Source organism: Camelus dromedarius, chromosome 15 (assembly GCF_036321535.1).
Source record: "Camelus dromedarius isolate mCamDro1 chromosome 15, mCamDro1.pat, whole genome shotgun sequence".
Taxonomy (NCBI): Eukaryota; Metazoa; Chordata; class Mammalia; order Artiodactyla; family Camelidae; genus Camelus; species Camelus dromedarius.
The window spans coordinates 50,817,399-50,844,880 of NC_087450.1; the positions used below are offsets into that span (position 1 = coordinate 50,817,399).

General features: G+C 35.4%; 1 protein-coding gene across 2 annotated transcripts in view; it reads left to right on the top strand.

Moving 5' to 3' along the window:
• WDR35 (WD repeat domain 35) overlaps positions 1-27,482 on the top strand; it is a 51,275-nt gene that overhangs the window by 16,038 nt on the left and 7,755 nt on the right. The window contains exons 10-23 of one of the 2 annotated variants that reach the window (XM_064494714.1): positions 2,206-2,391; positions 4,999-5,031; positions 5,399-5,459; positions 11,133-11,277; positions 13,215-13,284; positions 14,267-14,320; positions 16,215-16,324; positions 16,801-17,011; positions 19,445-19,525; positions 22,470-22,606; positions 22,930-23,133; positions 23,972-24,118; positions 24,709-24,841; positions 26,891-27,001. In XM_064494714.1, coding sequence (XP_064350784.1) covers positions 2,206-2,391; positions 4,999-5,031; positions 5,399-5,459; positions 11,133-11,277; positions 13,215-13,284; positions 14,267-14,320; positions 16,215-16,324; positions 16,801-17,011; positions 19,445-19,525; positions 22,470-22,606; positions 22,930-23,133; positions 23,972-24,118; positions 24,709-24,841; positions 26,891-27,001 — 1,683 coding nt within the window. The remainder of the gene's footprint in view (positions 1-2,205; positions 2,392-4,998; positions 5,032-5,398; positions 5,460-11,132; positions 11,278-13,214; positions 13,285-14,266; positions 14,321-16,214; positions 16,325-16,800; positions 17,012-19,444; positions 19,526-22,469; positions 22,607-22,929; positions 23,134-23,971; positions 24,119-24,708; positions 24,842-26,890; positions 27,002-27,482) is intronic. The other variant, XM_064494715.1, reaches the window with a different exon arrangement.

The following is a 27,482-nucleotide window of genomic DNA, read 5'->3' on the forward strand; positions in this document are numbered from 1 at the left end:
GTGTGAAGACCTTAGAACTAGTAAGCTTTTCTAGGATACTGTATATAATTAGTAAAATTATTCCTGCAGTCAGGGTCTCAGCAGGAAACAGAGGAGTAATTGAAGAGAGATTCCTGAAGGGTTTATTACAGCAGTATGGACAGGGCTAAGGGGACCAGTAAGGAATGACAAAGCCAGCACCCAGGGACTAGCAGCAGTGGGCAAGAGAAGGAGTATTGTTCCTGGAACCCACTAGTGTGGTGGCTGTGCAAGAGGGGCTGCCCTGTGGGAGCACAGCCACCGCTAGCCGGCTGGGCAGAGACAGCTTGGGGGAATAAATACTTTCACCCAGTTATCTACCTGCTGGTGCTTTCTGTTGGCCAAACCCAGCTGGAAAGCAGAAGGCAAGGTAGCTCAGGTGATGGAGTTCACAGAAGTCATCCTCCAGGGCAGAGAGCAGGGTAGAGAAGGGCAAAGTGGATCAGGAGAAAATAAGAATAAGCAGTGTAATAACTAACCAGTATTTTACCTTAAAGTTAACATTTGAGTCATAACAAGATCTGAAGTATGGGATTGATCTGGTAAACTACTAAGAATATTTGTTGTGAAAAGACTTACATATTTAATTTTTAAAGATCAAGCACCTTGGAGAAATGGCTGATTCTAGAACTAGGGTGGGGAAAGTGAAAGATGAGCCTGGAGCATCTTATAGTGCCAGGAAGTAAGGAAGTGCTCAAAACAGAAAGGTGGGAGTGTGCCAAAGGGACAGAGGAGCCATCTTGAAAGAGCTCAAGGCTGGAACAATCTCAGCAACGAAATAAATGACGTAACATTGGATTTTCACCCAGATTATAAAATAAATGTCCATGAGTACAAACCAATGTCAATAAATTATTAAATAAATGGGGGAGAAGAAACAAATCTTACAGAAGTATTCTAACTTACTCAGACACCACCCTCCAGGAGGTGGAGCGTAGTCCCTCCCGTTCCCCCAACTTGGACTGCATTTAGTGGCTCACTTCCAAAGAGCAGGGTATGGAAAGGGGGAAAAAGAAAGTGACTTGCAGCGGAGAAACCTGGCAAGCACTACCTTGTCCAGGCGAGCGAGGCCAGCGTCATCGGTGATGTCACATGGAGCTCACATACCCCTGCTGTGACATGATGGGCGGAGCTCTTCACTTGTGGGGTGGTCTCCCCAAAAACCAATGATCCCCTTCTAAGCCTGAGAAAAGCAGCAGACAAACCTGAATTGAGGGACATTCTACATTAATACCTGACTAGTACTCCTCAACACTGTCAAGGTCATCAGAAACCAGGGAAGACTGAGAAACCATTACAGCCCAGAGGAGCCTCAGGAGACATGATGACTAAATGTGGTGTATTCCAATTGGGATTCTGGATTAGAAAAAGGATATTAGGGAAAAACAAATAAAATCTAAATTAAGTTTGGAGTCCAGTAAGTAGTAATGTATCAGTGTTGGTTTCAGTTGAGACAGATGTACTGCGGTAATGTAAGATGTTAACAGTAGGGGAAAATAAGTAAAGAGTATAGGGAACTTTGTAGTATTTTTGCAAATTTTTTTGAGTTGAAATAACTTTAATTGGTTTATTTTTAATCACATTTTTCACCTTAGTACAAGTCCCTTTATTTTTATTTTTTATTAATTTTTTTAATTGAAGTGTTGTCAGTTTACTATGTGTTAATTTCTGATGTATAGCATAGTGATTGTTATACTATTTTTGCAGTTTTTATATAAATCTAAAATTTTTTTAAGGATGGGATAAAAAAGGCAGAGGACCTATCTCTGAATTTTGGTTTGGGGACTCAGAATTGAACTCTGGCAGGGGTCGCTCCTTCTGTTGCCCCCAAGCAGCTGTTGTTGACTGCTGAAAAATCTGAAATTTTCACCACTGAAGCTTAAATCTTACAAATTAAATTAAGGAAAGTTAAACTAAGTTTATTTTGAAGCATATTTTTAAACTGTCTTTATTACTCTTAGATTTTTTTGTTATTTTAGTGAGAAAAGGTCTTAAGCTGAATATTCAGCCCTTAACGCTTCCATTTCTAAAGAATGGATTTTGTCACCACTGATAAACCACATATCTGCAATATTTCTAGAAGGAAATGTAATAATATGACTTTCCCAATGGTAATTTCTTTCTCCCTTTCTCTCTTGTCCCTCCTATCTTCCCTCCTTCTGTTCCCTCCCTTCCCTCCTCCCACAGTGGGGTTATTGCTCAAACACTGTAGTTTATGCGTATACCAGACCTGATCGTCCAGAGTACTGCGTTATCTTTTGGGATACAAAAAACAATGAGAAATATGTTAAATATGTCAAGAGTCTCATTTCTATTACTACCTGTGGGGATTTCTGCATTTTGGCTACAAAAGCTGATGAAAATCATCCTCAGGTAGGTGTTCCTTGATGTCTTAAAACTTAGGTGGGTTAACTGCTTGGCAGAATTGGGCTATGGTTATCCATCTTCTCAAGCATGGCCTCTATACTGGCAGATACAGCAAAGTATTGGGTCTTTTGGCCAGGTCTGTCTAGACCTCTGCTTGGAAAACTATGTGACTCCATTGGTTCTGTGTTCCCTGATTTTTTCTCCAATCAGTTAATCCATTGGCAGTTCATACTGACCAGTACTGAAGCTTTTTGTCTCTGGAATATATTTAAAATACCACAGTTCTTTTCCAATTTAAAATTCCATAAGCAAAAATGAATAACCAGATGTCTAGTACAAATGCTCAAGAAATTATGTAACAGTGACCATTTATAACAATTTGGGTAGCTTTGACATTCAGAAATGTACTTTTATGTGGAGTTATATTACTTAAAAAATCAATGTCTCATAAAATAAATAATATAAATAATGCCCTTTTAAAAATATGCTATAAATGTAAATATTTCCAGAAATATGCAAATTTTTCAAAAAAGGACTCCTTTATCTTTGTCTGTGTTATAAATTATTTTATCACATTAAAAAGTATAGAATTTTTAGTTTAGGGTGGCCATTTGAACAGCCACATTTGGCTCTCTTCTCTCCTGAAACTCATTAAAACAACAGGAAAAGTATTTTTAAAAAAGCCATACGCCCATAGGGACCAGAAAGGGAGAGGAAACGGCATCATAATTTCGGGGGTTAGAAAGTAGGTGGGTTAGTGGTAATTACCTTAGCAGACCCAGGAAAAATGGGATCCTCAGCCATTAGTAGAGAAAGCAAAGAAGCAGCTAGTTTTTATCATAGAATCCCAAAGAGACGCAGGACTTGATGGCACCTCACAGCAGAAAGAAACAAACAGAAAAGCAATTTGAAAGTACCAGAGATTATGCAGGCAGGAGAAAACTTTGGGGAAAAAAGAGGGGCATCTAAAGAAGCAAATTTCTAGATCCCCTTCCCACTACTGAGCTCATAGGGAGCTGCCCTTCTACCTCCAGGGGAGACTGGTTTGCCCCCAGAGAGGGTACATAGTCTGCACTGCAGGGCACCATGCATCAGGAAGGGTCAAGGAACTTGCTGAGAACAGGGCAGTTAAATAATGCTACCCTAGGCTTCTTTTCCCACTTGGTTCCCAGGACAGATTTCACCAGATCAGGTGTCATAATGGCATTCGACTTGTCAACCTCAATACTTTGGAGAATTGCTTTCAAATTTCTGAGGGAAAATGACTTCCCATCTTGAATTCCACACCTTAAGCTAATTATTAATGAAATATGAGGGTGGAATTCAGACATTTTTAGATATACAAGATCACCAAAAATATACCTTCCAAGCTTCCTTATCTTAGGAAGTTACTTCAGGAAATGGTTCACCAAAATGAAGAATAAACAGAAAGACGAAGAAACAGGGTCACCTGACAACAGTGGTAAAGAGTGGTACCCGCTGACAGTTATGCACATGCCGAGGCAGTCGTCAAATGAGAACAGGCCACGTGGCTCCAAAAGAAATTCAAGATGAAATTAATAGAATACTTAAATTAATGTGGTTTAACTCTTGAGGGGAGACATACAAACTGGGGGATAACTGGACTTGAGTTAGTAGTAAATACCAAGAAAACTAAGCACAGAAAAAAAAAAGAATTACCCACTACAAGGAAAGCAAAATACGCTTGAAAGGAAAATAAATCATGTTATACCTGACTCAGCTGTGGGCCAAAATAGTCAAAATGCTATTCTCAACTGGATTTTTTTTAACATTAAACATTTTTGAAAACTGAAGTATAATGAAGATTTTAAAAACGAAATCCTGATTTAACAAAATTATAATGGAACGATGGAGGGATGGGTGTGTGCTGCTGTGTGATGGGAGCCTGGGAAAGAGGGGTGAAGGAGGGCTCAACACGTAGCTGTCCTGGTGGGTAGTGGTTATGTAATGCGCCAGACTGAAACACAAGTAGCGTTGTAAGCATGTTACTTAGATTTGTGGAGGTAAATATCAAAAGGATGACATACAGGAGCTGGACGTACTTAATCTAGGGAGCAAGCAACGGGAAGTTGTGGGGATGGGCGGGACTTCCTTTTTTAATAAGAAAGTCTTATTTGATCATGTGAATGATGAATATATAAAACATTTGTATTTTGTGACAGTAAATAAGCTTATTTTAGGTAGTGAAAGAATAAATTATGATATTTTAGTATAATCCTTATTTAGTTTACATGTATGAAATTAAACAAGTTTTATGTGAGGTACTGAGAAAAGAAAAAGTCTACATGCATTGAAAGTTGGCTTATTTGAAGTTATTATTCTAATCAGGAAAATGTCTATGTAAAATAATATTCTTAGTACTGGATATAGAGAAGGTGACTAATGGCAAAAAAAGAGAGAAATTATTATTAGAATGTAAAGTGTGTATTGTGCTTGATTATTTTTCCTAATACTAATTATTGATAATTATTTGTGTGTGTGTGTGTGAATCACTGGGCATTTTAAGTTATTTTCATTAGGTTAGATTTTGTTTTTTCTGAATTAACTGACTTTTTTTTTTTGAATTTCTATCATTTATATATTGCTTCAAAGGAGGAGAACGATATGGAAACATTTGGTGCAACGGTAACAAATTAAGTTAGCTCTTATATAGCTGGATATAGGATAAAAATGAGTTTTGAGGTTGTAGCTGATCAGGAATTTTAAAGGTACAAATGGTGAAAAGTAGCCAGTGTACTTGTGTTTCTTAACTGATCTCTTAATAACCAATGTTCCATTAAATCGAGAAATCAGCCTTGGTTTAATTTTAATTCATATTTCTTTATTTTTGATGCTGTAGATTATCTTTGCTATTCTTTGCACTTAATTTTATCAATTACTTCCATGTTAGTGATACTTGAAAAAGAGATAAGCATGTTCTGTTAAACATTATTTCTTTTATTGAAAGTACATAAACAAGAGGTTTGATATTTTCTATTTTATTTGTTCACAGTTTGTGCTAGTTCTTTGTAATTCTATTGGCACACCCCTGGATCCCAAATACATTGATATTGGTAAGGAGATGTTAATATTTATTTCCTCTTTAATCAAGTTTTATTTGTGAAACTAATTTAAAAGTGCAACAATGGCATTATTAATTAGAATGGTATTCTCTAAAGCAAGGATGAGCGTACTTCCTGGCTTGCCAGGCTCAGTACCAGTGTATGCCTGTTGTGGTAGAATTATTAATAACTCCCCCATTTCACTCTCAGAAGAATCCTGCTTAATACAGTAAATTATAAGGTTATTAAATTGACAACATTCTCACAACTTCCATACTGTCATCATTTGCTTTAAATGGGAAGTATAACTTAGAGGAATCGGTATCTAACCTAATGATTCGTATGTAATAAACTGAGGATTATAGAAAGAATTTTCCATGGAAGCACTTATTATTAATAAACTGCTTGTAAATACTTCTCTTCCATAAAAAACACTTTAGCTGCTTGTGAAAGTGAGTTTGTCCTTTCCAGATTTTTCTAATGAAATCAGTCTGTTAATAGGGACAGCTTAAAAAAATTCCTGACTTCTTGTTTTCAGAAGGCATTGTTACTGTGGATTTACCATTCCCTCTATCCGATAGCTATGAAAGTAACCATTAAAAAATTACAAATCTTGTTCTAAGGATTTTGTCAAAAATCGTTACCAATATTTTGTTGCCATTTCACTATATTTCCAAAATAATGTTTTTCTTTTACAGTGTATGGTAGTTTATTGGACAAGGAATTAGAAAAAATAGTTGGTTTCAAAAATTGAAAACTCATTGAATTCTCTGAATCTGAGAACTAGTCCTTTTTTTTTTTTTTTTTTTTTTTTAAGATTTCACACTCAGCCTTAACAATCAAATGTTAAAGTCTGCCTTCTAAATGTTTGTATTTTGTTAAGGTCTTTGGGTGATACAAGCAAATGTGAAAAATACTTACTGACCTCAAAGATTTTATACTCTTGTGTGTAGGGTCTTGATAACTCATCTTTATACGTTGAAACTTTTCAACTTCATGTCTTATATTCACTGTTACATATGTATGTTTATATGTTTCTCTCTCTATATTTATATATATATATACACACATAAATGTTAGTGTTCTTTGTTAATGTTAGTGTTCCTTAGCTTAAAATTATTACAGACTCTTATCACATAAATATTTTCTATTTATTAGAAATATAACAGTCCTAAATCTTAAGGGATGAATTCTGACAGCCTTCAGATTATATGCTTTTTCTTTTAATGTCAAAAATTTTAACATAGAATCATAATGATGACAGGGTTAGCCTCAAAGTAATTTTAATCACAGGCAGTCTATTTTTTTAATAAAGACAGATGTAAATCCTTTACCTTCATAAAATGGCAAATGCTTGAGGGCATGATTATTTGTATTTTTGAGACTTGAAACTTTTTTTTACAGTCTCGCTGGCTGAAATTTTAACAAACAGTCCTTTCATTGGTCTGCAGTAAACTCAGCCAAAGACTCAACATTTTTGTTTCATACGTATCCTGTAAAATTCCTTTTTAAAGTTTCTGTGCCAAATTTTCATGAGGACTGGAGGCTAAAGCAGAAAAAGTATGTAACTGTTATCGTTCTAGGAAGTGTAATTTTTGTCACCTACTCTTCCTGAAAATCTTTATAGAAACTTTAAACAAGAACTTTATGCATTATTACAGAAGTTTAGTTTGTGGGGCTCTGTTATACTGCACATATAGGAGTTAGGTTTTTGGGGGCCTCTTCCTTTGAGCCCTCAGAATATTCGGTGTGCTTCTATCTGAAGTACTTACTCTGCACTGTGATTATTGATTTTCTTGCCTATCCTCCCCACAGGATTTTTAGCTTCTTAAAGATCTATCTACATTTATTCATTTTTGTATCCCCACTGCCTAACACTGTACAAATAACAAGTGTTTATTGACTGTATGAAAGTATTTTAAAATAGAATCCATCTATTTAGCAAGCCATCAATGAGTATATACTGTTTCAGGTACTGTACTGGGTATTCTGACATTTCCTCTAGGATGTCTAAACAAATAAAATGTAGTTAATCTATTGAACAATGACTGTTGCTCCTCTGTTGTGTGCTAGGTACTGTGCTAGGTGCCGGATAAGTGGATGTCAGTGCGTAAGAATGTCAGGGACATTCTTTTCTACTTGGAGAAGGTTTCATTTGAGCTGAGTTTTGAAGGATCAATATTTCTTCAGGTGACATTTTAAGGAGAGGAAACAGCATTTGCAGAGGAATGAAAGCATGGAAAGTGCCTGAAAAGTACCAGGTGCCGGTGCTGCGGCCATTTTGGTGGGAGCTTGTAGGACCTTTCTAATGACGGCCTGTAGCACACGCACTAGGTCTTCCATGTGTTCCAGAGAGACGTCATTTGATCTGAACATTTCAGTGCAGTTTCAGTTCACCAGCTCTTTAAACGGCTAAGAAATGAGTAAGTAGGAAAGTGGGGGAACATTACAGATGTAGACATTTATTTCGGGCCTCAGCATTAAAATATTACAAGCAGGTTTTACTTATAAGTGAATTCCTAGATTGCTTTAAATTATTTTACATCCTCGCTTGGCTAGTAACTACTACCTATTAGTGTTACAATTAATGGAAGCATAATTACTTTCTTTAAAAATTTTTCCTAATAATCTTTCTAGATATTTTGAATTTTTTCTTTCCAGGTATTGAATAGTTGAAAAGGACATGGAGTACTTTTATCCTGGTTGTGTTTTTTTTTTTTCCTAAAATATTCTGTTAAAATTTGGTCTTCTAACTTTAATTCTAGGAAGCTAAGAACTAAATCCACCTGGATGGAATGGTTAATAAATAAAGATTTAGCATAATTTATGTAGGTAGAATTATCTCCATATGAATTTGCTGAAGCTACTCCCATACTGATTGAAAACAAAGAACATATTTTATATATATTTGGATTTGTTTTTTGTATTGACTCGTGAATTTGTATATGGTTTTATTATTAAAAATAAAAAGTAATAGCAACCATGCCTAACAGTTATTAACCCTTAATGAGAAGCAATGGTTAAGAGCACAGAGTCTAGAACCAGAATGTCTGGTTTTGTGTCCCAGCTTTTACCACTGTCTAGCTGTGCAATTTCAGCAAGTTATTAACCATTCCATCCTTCAGTTTCTTCATCTGCTAAATGGAGATAATAATAATGCCTACCTTATAGGGTGGGTGTGAGTTAATATGTGTAATGTATTAATTATATATTATAACAATATAATTATATTAAATGCTTGACATATAATTTTTAAAAATTCAATAAATACTAGCTTTTAAAATGATTAAGTATTTCTTCTATGCTAGACACTGTTCTGTGCTTTAGATTTTTTATCTCTTTTAATCCTTAAAGTATCTCTGTAAGGTTGGTAATATTATTATTATTATCATCTTCAATTTATAGTAAGCAAACTGAGGTTCAGAGAGTAAGTAATTTACTTAAGGCCACAGAGTTAGCAAGTGCCTGTGTTTGAATCCAAGAAATCTGACTTGCTTTGAAGCACTGACATTTTAATTTTGAATTAATTAGGCTAATGATAAACTTGTGCTTATTTGGGATGTATCAAAAAGAAAGGAACATGAGTATAATTTATAACTGTAGTTAAACATCAGTTAGGAAAATGCTCTTCTAACGCTTAGGAAAAACTGTATTTTATTAGAAAGCAGTTACGGTTTGTGAACTAACTTCAAATCACACATAATAGTTACCAACATCATAATATCTGTGGTAGAATTTACTGAATGGTTTAGCAGTTATCTTATGATTTAGAGCAGATGAGGTCAGTAAAAGCTGAGCAAAGCTTGGGCCTGACATCCCCAGGGGCTCTGCTTCCATTCTCAGGAGTGCCTTCCCACCAGCTGTTCCCCAGAGGAAGGCTTGTAGCTCCCTCTAGAGTTTGGTAGTGGTATACATTTTGAATAGAGAAATCTTGGCAATTGTAATAAAAAAATTTTTAAAAATATGATTCAACTATACTGAGTTATTTAGCATATAAAATTGTTGAATTTGAATCTAAATTTATTAATCTATTCAATTAACACCATACCATCAGTCTAGTTTCTAGTTCCTTGTTCAGTTTCTAAGTCTCCTACTGCCTTAAATGTCCTTTATTTGGACTGTGGCAAGAACTGTGTAAATGGTAGCTGCTAACACCATTTCTTTATTCTGACCATATTAGTGATTACTTTGTAAGTATTTGTAAATAGAAAAATATGTTTTGTACCATTTAAATTGTGAATTTAGAAACTAGGTACTAAAATGATCTTTTATAAAAGTTTTTGTTTTTCCATATTTTGTGTGAATGTGTGTGTCTAATTTTATATTGTTTAGTTTGTTACCTTGGACAAGTTATTTTACTTCCTTAATCCTCTATTTCTTTATATGTAAGATGGATTTGATGGGACTGTTTCATCAAAGGATACACAGTAGGGATTTACTTAAATGTTCTCTAAGAAATGGAACAGATGAAAAAATGTTTAAGAGAATATATTCCTAAACTAGGAAGGAACTTTGGAGAATTTTCTTTTCTAAATTAATGAGGAAATATAAGACATATGAGATCAGAGGGAAGGATAAAGGCCTGAACCAGCCAGTGATGGTAGTGGAGATGGGAGGAAGGAGTGGGAGTTTTTAAATCCACCTGTCAGTTAGTGGACATATGGGCTATTTCCATTTTGTTGGCTGTTATGAATGCTGTTATGCACATTTGTGTATGAGTTTTTGTGTGGGCATATGTTTTCATTTCTCTTGGGTATATACCTAGGAGTGGAATTGCTGGGGCATATGGTAATTCTATACTTAACATTTCAAAGAACAACCAAGCTGTTTTTCAAAGTGAATGTGCCACTTTACATGCCTACCATTTCTCTGTCATATTTTTGCAAATACTTGTTACTGTCTGATTTCTTGATTCTAGCCATCTTGTGGGTGCAAAGTGGTATCTCACTGTAATTTTGACTTGTGTTTGCCTGGTGGCTAATGATGTTGAGCATCTTTTCATTGACCTAGTGGCCATTTGTATATCTTCATTGGAGAAACGTCTATTTAGATCCTATTTGTCTTTTTATTATTGAGTTCTTTACATATTCTAGATACAATTCCTTATCGTGTATATGATTTTCAAATACTACTTCCATTTGGGTGTTGTATTTTCACTTTTTTTGGTTTTCTTTGCGGGGGGGGGGAGTTAGTTGTGTTTATTTATTTATTAATTTATTTATTTTTAATGGAGGTACTGGGGATTGAACCCAGGACTCTGTGCATGCTAAGCACACATACTACCACTGAGCTATACCCTCCCCCCATCTTTTCACTTTTTTGATGGTGTCCTTTGGAGCACAGATATTTTTAATTTTGATAAAGTCCAGTTTATCTACTTTTTCTTTTGCTGCTTGCGCTTTTGGTGTCATGTTTAAGAAACCATTGTCTAACCCAAGGTCACAAAGATTTGTACCTAAGTTACCTTCTCAGTTCTATAGTTAGGTCTTTGACCCATTTTGAGTTGATATTTTTGTATAGTCCTACAAGCTTTTGACTCAGAATTTCTGATGCCCCAGACTGTGTGGAGTATATTGTCTGTAAAATGAGGGATTGGACTCAGTGATCACTGAAGTCTTTTGAAGCACAAACGTTTTGTGATTCTGTCTAACTGTAACCTAATTGTCTTTATGTTCTTTTTAATAGTACCATTATTTGTTACAATGACCAAAACCCATGTGATAGCAGCTTCGAAAGAAGCGTTTTATACCTGGCAATATCGTGTGGCAAAGAAGCTCACAGCGTTGGAAATTAATCAGATCACACGGTCTCGAAAAGAAGGCAGAGAAAGGTATATCTTTTGATGCATATTTTTTAGTAACTCAACCATATCACATTTAAATCAGACATAGCTATTATAAACTGTCATGCGTGAGAACTATAATTAGCAGTCATCTTCCTTCACACATACTTGAGATCTTACTGCAGTCTTCCCTTTCCTTTAAGACTCACTCATGTACTAAGATAAGAGTTATAACCCCAGTTTAAAAAAAAAATTGGATATGTGAATTCATGTGGAAGCAGAAAAAAAAAAGTTGAAAAATACTGTATCTTGTGTTCTCGGTAGTTCTGAACAACTCAATGGGAAGGGCCTTTGGCCTCTTTTGGGGGAGAAAGTGGATCTTGGGAAAAGTTGGGGCAGAAAATTCTAGCATCTTCACTGAGTGAGTGTCCTCCATTAACCAGCTAAAGAGATTCTGGGTTTTGTTTAAATAAAGAAGGTATCATTTCCTTTTTCCTTATATTTCTGTCTGGGATGTACTTACTAGTTTTAATGACTTTGAGTCCGTTCCCTCTGGACCTCAGTTTCCCTGTCTGTAAAATACAGTTGACGATGGTGATCAGAGCCAACACTGACTGAGTACTTCTTATGTGCCAGACTCTGGTAAGTCTAGTTAGGACTCTTATTATTCCTGTTTCACAGAGAGGAAACTGAGACAAAGAGACTTAAATGACTTGCCAGAGGTTACCAGCTGATAAGGAGGGATGGGACATGGAGCCACTCTGCCCCGATTGGCCTTCCTTGTGGTTTCCTGCTTGTTTTAAGGAAAGGATGTCGGTCACACGATCTTTTGAGAGACCTCCTATTTTAACCTTCGACTTTTATTTTGTGATAACTAAGTAGAAATATTATGTTTGTACTTAATAGATATGTATTAGAAAGCAGAAACTTGGTACTTCTAAAATGATATACCTCTCTGTATTTGATACATTTCTATTACATTTATTTGACATTTGATCTCCCTATTACATTGCTGAAAGTACGAATGTGGCATCAATTTAACAATGACAAAATTTCATATTTTAAAGATAGAAAATGACTTGATTTTTCCTGTGGTTATATTGCAACTATAATTTCTTAAACTCCCTTTAGATATCAAGCTCTGTGCATGTGTGCTTTACAAACATTTTATTTATGCTTCTCAAAAACTCTGCAAAGGGGAAATTGTTAACCTTATTTTACAGATGGAGAAATTGCAGCTCAGAGAAGTTAAATAACTTGCCCAGGGCCTCATAGCATTCCTATGATATTTCTTCTCTATTCACCTCCATTCATTTTAGTATTTTTTTCATCAGACATTATAGAGCCCCTGACACTGTGTGGCAGGGACTGGAGATGCAGTCTTTGCCTCCAGGAAAACCACCATCTAGTGGGAGAGACAAGGACACTAGCAGTGATACTGCGATGTGAGTAAGCAGTACCACACAGGTGCCCGAGAGATGGTGCACAAGGTGGGGCAGCTTCATAACCGGTAAGCACAGGGGAGGATTCTTTACTTCAGAACAAAAATTCCATTCATTAGAGCTTCCCAAGTACACTTCAGTTCTACCTTTAGTGAGCACAGTGACAGGAGGGAAGTTATGGAGAAGCAACAGAGTAACTTAGTGCATTGGAAGTTACTGCTAACTGGTGTTCATTTGGAGACTAAGGGAAGCTATCTCTTGGGGCTTACTGCAGTTCACTGGAAATACGTGATTCAGCATCCAGATATATTTTTAGCACAGCCTTTAGGAACATGGCACTCACATAACTAGTAAACACCTTGTAGATAGTTTCTGCCTTTATAAGACTGAGCTGGGCCAAGAACTCTTTATAATCAAGATATTTATATTAAATAACAATATTCATTGGTGTCATCCAATCCTTTAATTGTCCTAGAGATCATGAAATAGTAAAAATCTTCCTTATACTGTCATTGAAATTTGAATTTTTTTTTTTTTTTTCAGAATTTATCATGTTGATGATACTCCTTCTGGGTCAGTGGATGGGGTGCTTGATTATAGTAAAGCCATTCAAGTAGGTGATTTTATTATTGCCAGCAAATGTTAATATCCGTAGATTTAGAAATACTGTAGTTTTATTTTGAGACCAGAAAAAAAATTATTTCCAGTGAATAGCATATTATTCTAGTAATTCTTTTAAAAATTTCTATTCTGAAAAACTTTTTCTGAATCTGCTGCTTTTTTTCTTCTTTTGCTTTTAAAGAAAAATTTTTATTTTGACATAATCATAGGCTCACAAGAAGTTGCAAAAATAGCGCATAGAACCCCTTTACCCAGATTCTCAGTGGTGACATGTAATAGTAGGATAACATCAAAGTCAGGAAGTCGACATTGGTAATGATGCTGTTAACTAGACTATGACCCAGTTCCTTACTCAGTTTTCACTAGTTCTTACATGTAGGTTTATGTAACTTTATCACCATAAAGGAACTTGCCTCATGCTACTTCATTTCCACACCCTCTCCACCCCCATCCCTGTCCCCTGGCAGTCACTAATCTGTTTCCGTCTCTATAGTTTTGTCACTCTGAGAATGTTTTATGAATGGAACCATATAGCATGTAACCTTTTGAGATTGGCTTTTTTCCCCAAAAAACCCAAACCCAAAACCAAAAAAATGCTAAAGACCCATCCAGGTTGTACAGTGCCGTGCCGTTTGCCCCTTCGTCATTCTGGCATGTGCTGGTCCTTCTGCCGAATGTTCGTCTTCTACAGCTAAGCTCAGGTTTTTGGCTCTCTTCACATTTTGTTGTAAGTTTACGCTCCTCCCTCTGTGCTCTCACAACTCCTGAGTTTACCTCTCCTCTTACCATATTGCGCTGTCATTAGGTGTCAGTCCACTGTCTTCCCCAGTAGACTTTTGAGTAATCCCTGAGGGCAGAGATTTCTATACTTAGATGCTATAGTGAAGTATTCTTCTTCGTGAATTTCATACTACCTTATACCAGATTAGTCATTCAATAAATATTTGTTAAAGAGTAACATTGATTTATTTTAGGGAACAAGGGATCCAATTTGTGCCATAACTGCATCTGACAAGACATTGATTGTGGTAAGTTCTTAAAAAATTTTTTCTATGAATGAGAATTGTTTAAATTGTAAAAATAGAATAAAGCAGTATGTTTTGGATTTGAATTTCATCTTTGGGCCCCTCCAGTTTTACTACGTCCAACGTAAGAAATAAGAACGTTTTAAAGATTGCCTCACAAATTATTAATCATTTGCAGAAATAGCAGTTTATAAAAGCAGTAGAACAGTGGCCAGCTGGGGAGAGTCTGACACGGGGTTGAATGAGCCCTGTAAAGGGTTGGCAGATGTGGAGAGGACTGGATGGTGGTAGTGGGTCTTGGAAAGTTGCCTCCTTTATGTGGCCTGTTATTTTGTACCAGAGAAGGTGCTTTGGCTCAGTCAGTTTCACGAGACTTAGAATGAGGAGGTAGTGTGTTTGCTAGCCAGTGAAGTAAAGTCTGTGGCAAATTTTTGTTGAATTTTTCAAACAAAATCAGTGTATCAATGTTACAGTGTCTTTTCTTGAGCTCTGATATTTGAAAATATTAATTTTAGAAATAAATGTTTAATGTAGTAATGCTGGTGGAGTCACTGAATTTGAATTATGTAAACAGATCCTTGATAGTGTGTATTTCCAGTTCTACTTACATTCTTTAGACATTAGCTAAGTTTATGGGAGGAAAAATCTTAAGAACATAGTGTTCATTATTCCTCATCTAATGATGTTGGTGTATGTTTTAAGCAGTTTATCTTACAGTCAGATCTGAGGAATCTCTTGTTTTCTTTTTAGATTCTTTGCTATACAGGTTTTTTTGTTTTTTTTTTTGGCTGTGTTAGTTGTGTTTCTGACATTTGCAGGAAAAATCAAAAAACATGCAAGTCAAATCAGTCACAAAAATTGACTTGATTCCTAGATGACAGGGTGTACCTATGAGCAACACACTCAAATAGTTTTAATACCAGCCAAAAATTTTAATGGAAAAGATATCTTCTGCATTTAAGTTTCCACTGTTGAAATTCAAATGGTTTTTAGAACCATTACTTTTTCAACGTTTTTAGACCACAGAACCCCCTTTTTCAAAAACAAAATCTTATTGTGTACCTCAGCATATTAACTCTTTTAAAGACTATACCTCCCTTTTATACATTAAAAACATCCCCGGTCCTGACCACCCCGCTCTCCCCAGCCTTTCTGATAGGCCCTCTGCAGGTGCTGCAAGAGCAGTGATGCTCGGATTAGGGGTGGGGGGGATGGCGGGGAGGGATGGCTGAGTGCAGCCTTGCACTTTTTCCCATTGCCGTGGCCTGAGGCACGGCAGGGTTTGGAAATCATAGCTCTCTCCTGTCTGTTGCTCTAACTCTTGGTCTGTCAACCTTGAGGCTTGTACAGAGTTGCACAGAAACTTACACTCTGTTTTATTTTTAAGCACATTTAGACTAATACTCATTGTATCACTGTTTTCTGATTATCTCCCTTTGCCACAAACTAGTATCACATAGATGGCATAGGAGAAAAATGTAGACTTTCAGTAACAACTGTTTCCTGTAATGATCTTATATTGATATTTCATATAAGTACTTTATATTTTAGCTTTTAATGTACCCTGAATATTAACCAAGACAACTGTAAATAATCCTAGATATTTCTTCCTTGTGATAGAAATCTTTGTGTATTATCAAAGAATAGGTTTCTGATTTCTTTCTTGAATGTTACATTTAAAAAATTAGATCACCTTCAGCCACTTTAAAAAGGTTTTAATTAAATTAGGAGGTAAACATGTACTCAGAACATATTTCTGAGTATGGAATTGGGAATTCACTATGACACCATCACTTTGGCTTTGAAACAGTTGTATGAACATATAGGGAGACCTGTAGTTGTAATATATTATTATGATGTTTAAATATGCTTTCATAATCAAACATATTTTCCATAGAGTCGTGAATCTGGCACCATTCAGAGATACAGTCTTCCTAATGTTGGTTTGATTCAAAAATATTCCCTTAATTGTCGAGCCTACCAGTTATCCTTGAATTGCAACTCCAGGTAAGTCTGAAAACTTTCCTCACTTAGATGTTGGACTTAGAAGTTATTCGTTGGGATTGTTGCACTTATGTAATAAATGCAAAGATATGTGTTTGTTTTCTACTTAATAAAGCTCAGTGTGACTACTATACTGTATTTGTATTTAAACACTGTATTTACTATACTATGTTTAGATATCTTTCTCTAACTGGGCAAAATATAGAAATTCTAGTGTAATATTTTAACTTATTTACACACCAATTGCTTTAGTCCCTTTGGATATTTTTTTCTCACACGGAAGCAAAATGGAAAGCAGCCCACATCGTCTAACAAATTTATAAACATGTGTTTAAAGCCAGTTATTTATTTAAAGCCATTTCTCCCTGATTCTCAGGTTCTGATGAACTAATTTTGAAGAATGGTGGTAGGTAATTATATTCATGATCGCTGGTGGCACTTTCACAATTTTTCCCCTCTTTCAATTTCACCGTTTGTAGTCGTCTTGCAATCATAGACATCGCAGGAGTTCTAACCTTCTTTGACTTGGATGCTCGGGTAACAGACAGCACAGGACAGCAAGTCACCGGCGAGTTGTTAAAATTGGAGCGAAAAGATGTCTGGGATATGAAGTGGGCCAAAGATAATCCTGATCTGTTTGCAATGATGGAGAAGACAAGGATGTATGTTTTCAGAAACTTGGATCCTGAGGTAAAAACAAGAAATGAGCATTAACAGTGCATAAATAATGAGCCAAATATCAAAACCTGGACATTTCCCCTTTGTTTCTTCAAGAGGTTTATTAGTGTTGGCTCCATGAATTTCTGAAAATAAACAGAAACATTTCTGTGGAATTTAAAAATATTTGGTCTTAAGTGGGAATAATATTTAATTCTTTAAAGATTCTCTACTTTCTCTGAAAGACGCTTCTAAGTATTTCTCTCCTTTTTAAAAGATGGAACCATGGTCACCAACTGTATAGCCTTTGTTTTTTCCTTTGTTAAAGTAAAAAAAAAAAAAAAAGAAAGAAAATAGTGTTATTTACTGAAATTGCTTAAAACAGCCTAAACAAAAAATGTGGTTTTGAAATTGCCTTATCTTTTCATACTTTTGCCTTTCTGTCCACCTTCTGTGCTTACCTTGTCTTATTTGTGTTTACATGAAGTCCGTCACCCACTAATCCATGTTCTTCCTCACCCTGATGGTCTTACTGTGCTTCGCGTACGTTCTCTGAGCTATCAGGGAGCCCCTTTCTCACTGATTTTCAAGTTACAGTTTTATTTTCTACTTGTGGCTCTCATCAGCTAATTTTTAGCCTCTGAATTTTCCTGTCACTTAGTCTGCTCTGTATCAGCTGTAGATGTGTTTAGGAAATTCAGAATCATTTGAGCAGTAGCCTAATCAAAACATCGTTAAGAAAGTAAATCTTTTAAACAATTTTTGAATTATTAGTGGATTTTCACATTGGAAGTTTCGGTACTCCTGCTATATTCCACTACTGTGCATAATAAGAGATGACTTGATAAATGCTTTGTGTCATTAATTGATGTTTCTTTGGACCTATAGTTTCCTTCTTGGGAAGAAATTGCTCGCTTGAGCCTCTGAGCTACTGAAGATCTTCTGTAATGATTTATTTAGTGGTAAACTCTTTGCCTCTTTAATATCCTAAATTATTTTCACATTTCCCAGTTTGAGCCCTACTCAGAATCTTTGGGTTAGTAAATGACCTGATGTAAATTGCTCTCAAAGGTATTTGTTGAAGTTTTTAGGAGTCTTAAGGATTTTTGTAACTGGGAATGGCTCAAAAGAAAGGTGTTCAGGGCTGCTGCATTTGACCTGTATGCATAGGCTGCTTTCAAGGATCCGAGGGAAATCTGACCCTTGCTACAAAACAAGTATGAAAATTATCCCATGGGATCACCTTGAGGATGGAAGTAAAATACTTTCTGAATGTTAGGGTCCTTTTTCCATCCTTGGCTCTACTTATAGTAATTCTGAAATCATATGCCTGGAAAAGGGAGAGGATTATGCCCAGCTGTCCATAATGTGTGTGTAGCGCACATAGTTAATCTAGTACCAGGGGAAATCTTAGGCTGGTGGAAAGCATTCCTTGAGTAGTTTAACAAAACAGCCTTTTATTTATTTATTTTTGGAGTTTGTTGTCTGGCCCGTTAAGTTCTTCAGTTTCTATTAGATTTAGAACTAGGTGAATTTCTTATAACCTTACCACTGACTGAATTTCTTTATAAATCATGCTGTGCTGTTCTTTTCATTCATGAGAACGCTGTCTGGCTGTGGTCCCTGCTTGGTTAGTTACTCTACTATTTATTCCTCCAGCTGCTTACTGACTGAGCATGTGAGGACATACTCTTCAAAACAGAGCTTACTAGAACTCCTTCAGGACACAGTGTTCTTTATTATTATTCTGGAGATAAGCTATTATTTGATGGTTAATGTTGAATACATTTTTATCCATTTGAGTATTAACTATGAATTCCAGAGTCATACCTTTCCTTAAGTTGTAAACCTTTCTTCAGATTATGTGTGAGAAAAGGGTGCCATTTGTGTACAAAGTTCTAGTTCATTGATAAAGTACATTTTCTTTGAAAATTAAAAAATAACTGTTTAATGTTGATATTCCCTGCTTGATCCTTTTCATCTCGTCACCCTCTCAAGATACTGATTCAGCTTTTTTATTCTTTGTCTTGGATCTTCCCTCTCTTTGGTGCTATTATTTTATATTCATAGTCCTTTCATATCTCACATTTTCATCAGTTTCGTATTTTTGTACTTTTGTACATTTTCCAAACAAGGGTTTTCTAAAGTTTTGAATCCGTACCCATCATAGATGTATACTTACTTATTTAGAAGAGAACATCCTTCTCTTTTAAAGGTATGTGCTGAAATAGGGGTGAAATGTCATGATGTCTCTAAATTTACTTTGAAATACTTTAGCCAAAAAAATTGACTGAAGCGTATTTAGCAAAATGTTAATTATTTAGATGATGGCTATATGGGTGTTAATGACATTCTCTTTACTTTTTTGTTGTTTTGAAAATTTTGATAATAAAATTTAAAATCATGATATGTTAAAGAAGGGAAATTTTGTACAATTAAACTTAACATTTGTTTTTGTCTTTAAAGGAGCCCATTCAGACTTCTGGATATATTTGTAACTTTGAGGACTTAGAAATCAAATCTGTTCTTTTGGATGAGATATTAAAGGTAATTCTTGTTAAGAAACAATTATATTTTTGTTGCTGGCTTAACTAGGATTCATTTTTGCACCGGGCAGTGTAGTGTCCTGGTTAGGAGTGTGGGTTGAAGAGGTCCAGCCCTGCTCTGTCACTTGTACAACCTTTAGGCTGGTTCCTTCATCTTTTCAACTTCATTTTCCTTCCCTGTTTATAAGCCTCAGTGTTTACCTCTATAAAATGTGGATGGTAATAGCACCTATCTTATATGATTGTTATCTTACAAGATAATTTATGAAAAGCACTTAGCACAGCGGGAGGAACTGAAAACTGGTAGATAATTGTTGTCATCATTATTTTAATATTAATAATAGAGATACTGAAGAAATATTTGATAATTTTCTTTAGTCTTTTTCTTGTTCAGGGATATTTGAGTAACCTTTTGTTTGGAGGTCCACTATCCTCCCATCTTGTTTTTAGGTTTTCATAAAATACTCTATTTCCAGATAATAGAATTCAGATAATTTTTGAATCTCTACTTTGGCCTTCATTGAACATTCTTTGAGAATTGTTTACTTTAAGAATATATTGAAAATTTACCTTCACTTTATCTAAATATTTACTTTGTCTATGTACTGTGTATGTCTTTTGGAATTGGGATAGATTTTAAATTTCCAGATGTTAGCTGCATTTTATAGCATGTTTTCATATTTTGGTTTATATGTAAATCGCAGCTCTTTTATTGTGAACCAGTTTGTTGCTAATGATGCTTGCTCTGCAGCAGCAGGATGGGCCTCCACCCTAAACTTGGTTCGCATGTCAAGAGTGATGACACTACAGACATACCAAAAGGGTGCAAGAAGATATTACCTTCATAATGGGGTTTTTAAGGGAGAAAGGACAGGCTTCCCAAGCTGGTCCAAAGATGGTTTGAGAGCAGAGAAAGGAGACTGGCTTGGTTTTTTTGGGACGTGGCGGAGTTAGAGGGTGGGGTTAGGGTGAGGGTTTCCATGTGTACGTAGATGTTTGTGAGTTTTGAAACTCCTGTGGCGCCAAAGGATGGACCACTTGTTCTTTCTCATCACCTTGCCCAGATGTGAGGCGGAAGGAGAAGGGGGAGGGATGAGGCTTAAAAGTTGTCAGCTGTCAAACATCAGAAGGGAATGTCTGAGGTTTTATTGCAATCTAGATGTTTTAATGATTAACATTAGGTAAACACCAGAACATTATTCTAGAAAGCTGTAACCCGTATGTAGAAAGATACATTTGATAGACTAGAAAAATAAATGGAAATAATTTTATAAGAATGGCATCACTGTACAATCTACTTTTTTAGTGTTAAATTTAATTTTAATTTAATAATGTGACAGTATTTGAAGGAATTGTAGAACATTAGGTAATTTTTTCTCACCACAAACAATACATTTTTCTGGGTAAGAAAAAACTATGAAAAACTAAGTTTATTGGTTTTAAACTACATTTTCATTGTTAATAGTATTGATTGTCCACTCTAAAAGATGATGCTCTTACATTTTCTCCCTCTTTCCTTCTTTTTTTTCAGACATACTATTTTTATGTTGTCGAGATTTAGAACTTTACACTTTGTTGTGTAACCCTAATTTTCAGTTACTTAGTCTCACATTAAGAGACAGCTATTACCAGTTTTTTCTGCATTTTCTTTGTACATGAATTATTAATTTTGATTAATCTTTCAGTTGGCTGGATTTCATGACCGTAGTTTTTAAGAAAGGCTCATAGTTGCTGATTGCTTTAAGATCTAGAATGCTTAAAAATGCCTGTGATATTGTTGGCCTGATAATTATATTTTTATGAAGAATTTTTAAAAATGCATATTTAAATTGTTAGATGTACTTTAAAATTCTTGATACACTGGACACATTTTTTGCATATCTAATTCTAGAATAAAGAATATCTATAGTACTGTTGCCCAGTTTATTGGCAGGGCTGGTTAAACTGTAAGGGAAACCAAGTTCTCTGTGACAATTTTGTTATCTGACTTACTATGTGCCAACCCATAAAGAAAAGAATATTGTCATACTTCAGTTCCCACTGAGGCCTTGTCGACCCGGGAATTGTTTAGGTAAACTGTGGATTCCTTCAGACATACAGTTTTCAGAAATAACATGAGTGTTATACACCTAAAACTAATACAATGTTGTATGCCAATTATATCTCAGTAAAATAGGGGAAAAAGAGAAATAACATGAGAACTTTCTTGGAAGACTAGAGAAGAAGGAATGCAAAAAGGAAAGGAAGGGAATTAACATTTACTGACGTTCCTTCGTATGAGGTGTTCATTTGTCTTTGCATATTTATGTTTATTTGTCATTACAACTGTACTTGGTAGATATTACACAGACCTCATTTGTAGATGAGGAAGGCTCTTAGTGGGTAAGATATTTAACCAAAGTTCATCTATTCGTTGACTCAGCAAATATTTATTGAGATCTAGTAAGACAGTTTCTGGCCTCAAGTGGAGGATCTGGGGAGATGGACAAGACATTCAGCCACCGGAAGAGGGTTGGGATGCTGTGGTTCAGTTGGTAGGTGTATCTCTTCTAAGGTTTGAAGCAAGAGAGCATGAGGTCAGTTCTGAGACTGCGAATAATGTGAGTAGTGCAGCTAGGCACTGTGCTAAATGTTTGATGTGTTTTCTCAGTTAATCCTCACAATGCTTGGAAGTAAGTTTGATTATTCCATTTGTCCAAAGGAAGAATCTGAACAAGTCTGCGTAATTGTGAGGGACCCCTTCCACCACTGTCCCCTTTTAACCTCAGGAGGGACTTGTGGGTTGGGGGTGTTTTCCAGATAACTCAAAAGATTCATATATGGGAATTCTTTTCTTCCTGGTTTTGCTCATAATATGATGCAGTTCCTTGTTTGCTTTTTACTGTAAAAAAGAAATACATATTCTACAGGGAACTATTTTTTTTCCTTTTCATCTTTACTTTCAGAATCCAGAACATCCAAACAAAGATTATATCATTAACTTCGAGATTCGGTCCCTGCGAGATAGCCGAGCACTGATTGAGAAGGTTGGAATTGAAGATGCATCTCAATTCATAGAGGACAATCCACACCCCCGACTTTGGTATTTAAAAAATTCAACAACAAAAAAACCTCCCCACATGTCAGGTGTAAGCCTTACAGTCTCAGCTCTGTCTTCCTCTGCACTCATCCTAGCCTCCTGATGGGAGTAGACTTCCGTTCTTGTTCTTTTAAAAATACAGAAATTCAGTTTCGATTTGGAAGTACTCAACACAAGCATAAAATGATATGAACGTGGATAAATGTGTTAAAATAATCACTTCCCACCATGCTTCACTAGAAACAACAGGTGTAATAATTGAATTCTGATTCGAAACTTGTTTATCAGTAACTTGCCATATGCTTTCCTGTTCTTTTGTACTAAAGGCGCCTGCTGGCTGAAGCAGCTCTTCAGAAGCTGGATTTGCACACTGCGGAGCAGGCGTTCGTGCGCTGTAAGGATTACCAAGGCATTAAGTTTGTGAAGCGCCTGGGCAACCTACAGAGCGAGTCCATGAAGCAGGCGGAGGTGGTCGCCTACTTCGGCAGGTTCGAGGAAGCAGAGAGAATGTACCTCGATATGGACAGAAGGTCAGTGATGAAGGTGCCGGCACCCGGAGTACTTCCAGAAATTGTAACTTTTTTTTTTTTCTCAAGTAGGGATTATAAAACCATGTGTTTTAGAAAATAAATTCAGTTTGGATTACAACCTGGATATTCTGCATGACCTTCATGAATTTATGCTTTGTAATTTGGGGGCAGCTTTCTTCCCTTTTTATACATGTAGTAAGGGCTGGCCATGGGTTAGTTTTTTCATTTGGTAGGAGAAAAAAGTCATATATGGCTGCGGAAACTGGAAGCTTTAGCATTTATTTACTAAGCTGATTGTTTGGGTTCTCTTTTTTGATTTAGGCCTTTTGTCAAGGAGCATGAAATAACAATCAAAGGTATTAGGGGACTGAGTTTTATTCTTCATATTTCATTTGATTTGTAGAAAATAATTATGAACTTCATTTCAGCTGTGAACATTTTATCTAATTTTTATTATTTGTACTTCTGAGAGATTGCTAATACAACTTGGGCCCTCACAAGAAGTATAAAACCAAACATGTAAACATGAAATAAGCCTGATCATGTCTTAAAAAATTGATGAAAAGAAGTGACTGTTTTTTAAATCATTATTTTGCCAAGTAACTTGAAAGTCTAGGAAAATAAGAGGCAGGAAATTGTTTCCCTTTTCTTATTCCAGGTTCTCCCTATTGCCTTTTACCTAATGGGGCTAAATTTTAAAATGTTTGTAGAGTTACCTCATTTGTCCATTCATTGCTGTGTATTCTCAGTGCCCTAGAATTGAACCTAGCATGGAGTAGGCACTTGATAAATATTTGTTGAATGAGTGAATGAATGAATGAATGTCATTTTTTTGTAGAGATCTTGCTATTGGCCTCCGGCAGAAATTGGGAGATTGGTTTAGAGTACTCCAACTCCTGAAAACTGGATCTGGTGATGCAGATGACAGTCTCCTTGAGCAAGCCCACAATGCCATCGGAGACTACTTTGCTGATCGACAAAAGTGGTAGGTAACCTATCTGGACCCCCTCATCCATTCACCCAGCACTTAAAATTGTAGCTGCCTGAGTACTCCCCTGTGACATAATGCTAGGGCTGCCTGAGTACTCCCCTATGACATAATGCTAGGTAAATGAAGGCCATCCTTCCGGCGCCTAAATTCATGTAGTTCTAGATTCACGTTGAGGAGCAAGAGCTCCTTCAAGCTGTCATGTAAGCATCATAAGCCTTCGGGGTTTCAAAACTCACAAAACTTACATTTTAGTCCCAGATAACTTTCTGCTGTTTGAGGATATAGTTTATATTTGCTTGTTTTGTTATTACAGATTTTTTCCCAGAAATCATTGGCTTTGTTCTTAAGTTATCATTTTGATCAGTATGCTTATTTATTTATGTCAGTGTTAGGAAATACAACAGTATATCAGATTAAAACAGTATTTCTTAAGAATATTCAAAGACATTCTGTAATGAAGATGATGACTAGGGTAATACTAGTACTGGAATCCTAATGAAAGAACATTTTTGTGAAAGTGCTTATTTATCAGGACATTCATACTAGTTTCATTAGTTTTAAAAGTTTTTTTTTTCTTTCTGTAGGTTGAATGCTGTACAGTATTATGTACAAGGCCGGAACCAGGAGCGCTTAGCTGAATGTTATTATATGTTAGAAGATTATGAAGGATTGGAGAATCTTGCCAATTCACTTCCAGAAAACCACAAGTTGCTTCCAGTAGGTATTAAAAATTTTAGTTTTTGGAGCCGTTAGGTTACTTTATAAGGTTTTTACGTTATAGTCAGGAAATGTCCTCTATAATACATAAAATTAAAAATTACTACAGCTTTACAGTTTCTTAGACATAGAATGATGCTTTAGTTATTAAAGAAATTTGTCAGTATGCTTGAAAATGGAGAGAAAAATGTCAGTCATATTCCTACTATTTTAACATGATCATACTCTTGCGTAGGGTTGTCAGTTTTGTAAAATTGTTTTAAAGAGTTAGCTGAAAATGTGAAATACTTACAGATGAAATGATATGTTGTCAGAATTTCACTTCAGAATAATCTGAGGTGGGTCTGAGGAGTGGTGTGTGTGTATGTATGCTTGAAATTTGCTATGAGAAAAGTTTAAAAAGATAGCTTGACCTTTATTAGGTTACATTAACAATAAGGGGTTTAATGTTAAAAAAAAGAGAGAAACTGAAAGCAGAGTTCTCTTTAATTTTGTTCTATTTTCTCTTTTTAAGCCTCGTTAAATTAATTGTTGAATAATGTAAATGAGCTGTATTTTATTTGTTTTATCTGAAATATAAATCACTGAGCTATATGATACCTAGAGAGGTAAGAGCTCTCAACTACAGGATCTGGACATATATCAGTTGTAGGTTCTCCCACAATGTTTTGTCTACTAATAGATGAGTAAATAATTCTGATAATTCAGGTTTTTTTCTTTATTGTGAATCAGAGCAATTATCCCTGTAATAATGGCATTTTCACATACCCTTATTCTCAATCTTATGTGTTTACTTAAGTAGAAAAGAAACTGAAATTACTTACAACATAACCCTGGATATAGGGACAGTGAATTTGATATTACTGTCATCTGTTAGGTGTGTCTGATGGTGCAGAAAAAAATGTTGCTGTAGGGTATCCAGAATAGTAATATTATTGAGTAAATACTAATTATAGCTATAATAATAATAATAATTAAATAATTAAAGTATAGTTTAATTTTTAAAATTGTAGTACAGTCAGTTACAATGTGTCAGTCTCTGGTGTACAGCACAATGTCTCAGTCTTGCATATACATACATATATTCGTTTTCATAAAGTATATTTTAATTTAAACTGCAAATTTTAAATCAAGTTTTGAAGGATTTTTTAATAATTGGGAAAATGAACAAAATATTTAAGTGGGGAATACAGTATACAAAACTGTCTATACTATGATTATGAAACATACATACACACACATACACATATAGTCATAGGACACAGATGTTAGGACATTCCATCAGAATATGGAGAGAGGTTTCTTATGGGTAATAAGAATTATGAGTAGCTTTACTTTTTCATATTTTCTAATTTTTTTTACTGTAAGAATTACTTTATAATCAGAAAAATATAACCATCACTTAAAAAAAGATAGTTGGGTACAAAATGTACTTTTATGATATTTCCCAAAATCTTTTAGGAGTGGGGATGCAGAGAGAAAAACTAACCAATTAGATAATAAGAAAGGAAAAAAAACCTGATATTCTGAAAATGTCGAGTACAGCCCACTGGGTATGACTGGGTTTTGTTGTGGTTCTCCCTCTTCTGTTTTTGGTCTAGCTTCCTGAACTGATGAGTGGTCAACTTGTCTGGGGCATTTTTTATAGAGGTATTTGAGAGCTCTGTGAGTGTGAGGTTTTCCTTAAGCCTCTAATGATTAACATTGAGTGTAACATCAATTGCCTTAAAGGTTTTTTTTACCCACTAGTGTGGGGTTTGTTTTGGAACTTGGCATTTCTGTAAAATAGCTACTGAACTGAGAGAAGATACAAGTGCAATATCATTAGAACCTGGTTAAAAACCAGATCCTCGGTGTGAGTCACTGATTTTACAAAACATGATGCCTTAGCATCCTTTCTGGTTTGTAGCCTCTACCTCTGTGTCTGTTTAAAAGGAGAATTGGTAGACACCAGTGAAGTTAATATTCATGTCCCTATGGAGTTTCGTAAGTTAAAATATAAGTGATTTCCTTGTTCTGTGAAATCTGATAGTATTGTTTTGTCCACAGGAAATAGCACAAATGTTTGTGAGAGTTGGAATGTGTGAACAAGCAGTGACTGCGTTTTTGAAATGTTATCAACCAAAGGCAGCAGTGGATACCTGTGTACATCTCAACCAAGTAAGGAACTGAAATCAAAGTCACCGTAGTGATGCTTTAAAGACTGTTGCCAATGTAAGGGTTGGAGAGCTTGAGATGGATTTTGTGAAAGGAGTCAGATTGTCTCTTACTTAGTTGAGGACTAAGAAAATGTTGGAATGTGCACTTACCTCTTGAAGTGCTACCATTAAGGGTGACCCACTTGTAACTAATTTAATATGGGAACATGAACAAAACTGCTTTTAGTCTGGCAAATTTTTGTCTGGAAGTAATTTCATAATTTTCTGCATTTTATTATGATTGGGTTTTTTTTCCAAAGGAGGAACAGTTAACGGTCATTGCAAGAGGAAGGAATTGAATTGCTTTATCAATATTTATTTTGGCAAATCTATTTTCCTTTCCCTATATAGAAACCATATATTTGATATTTTTAAGAGCTAGAATTTAACTATAATTAAAGTACAGAATTATTGAAATTATTGACTATCAATGTATTCTTTTC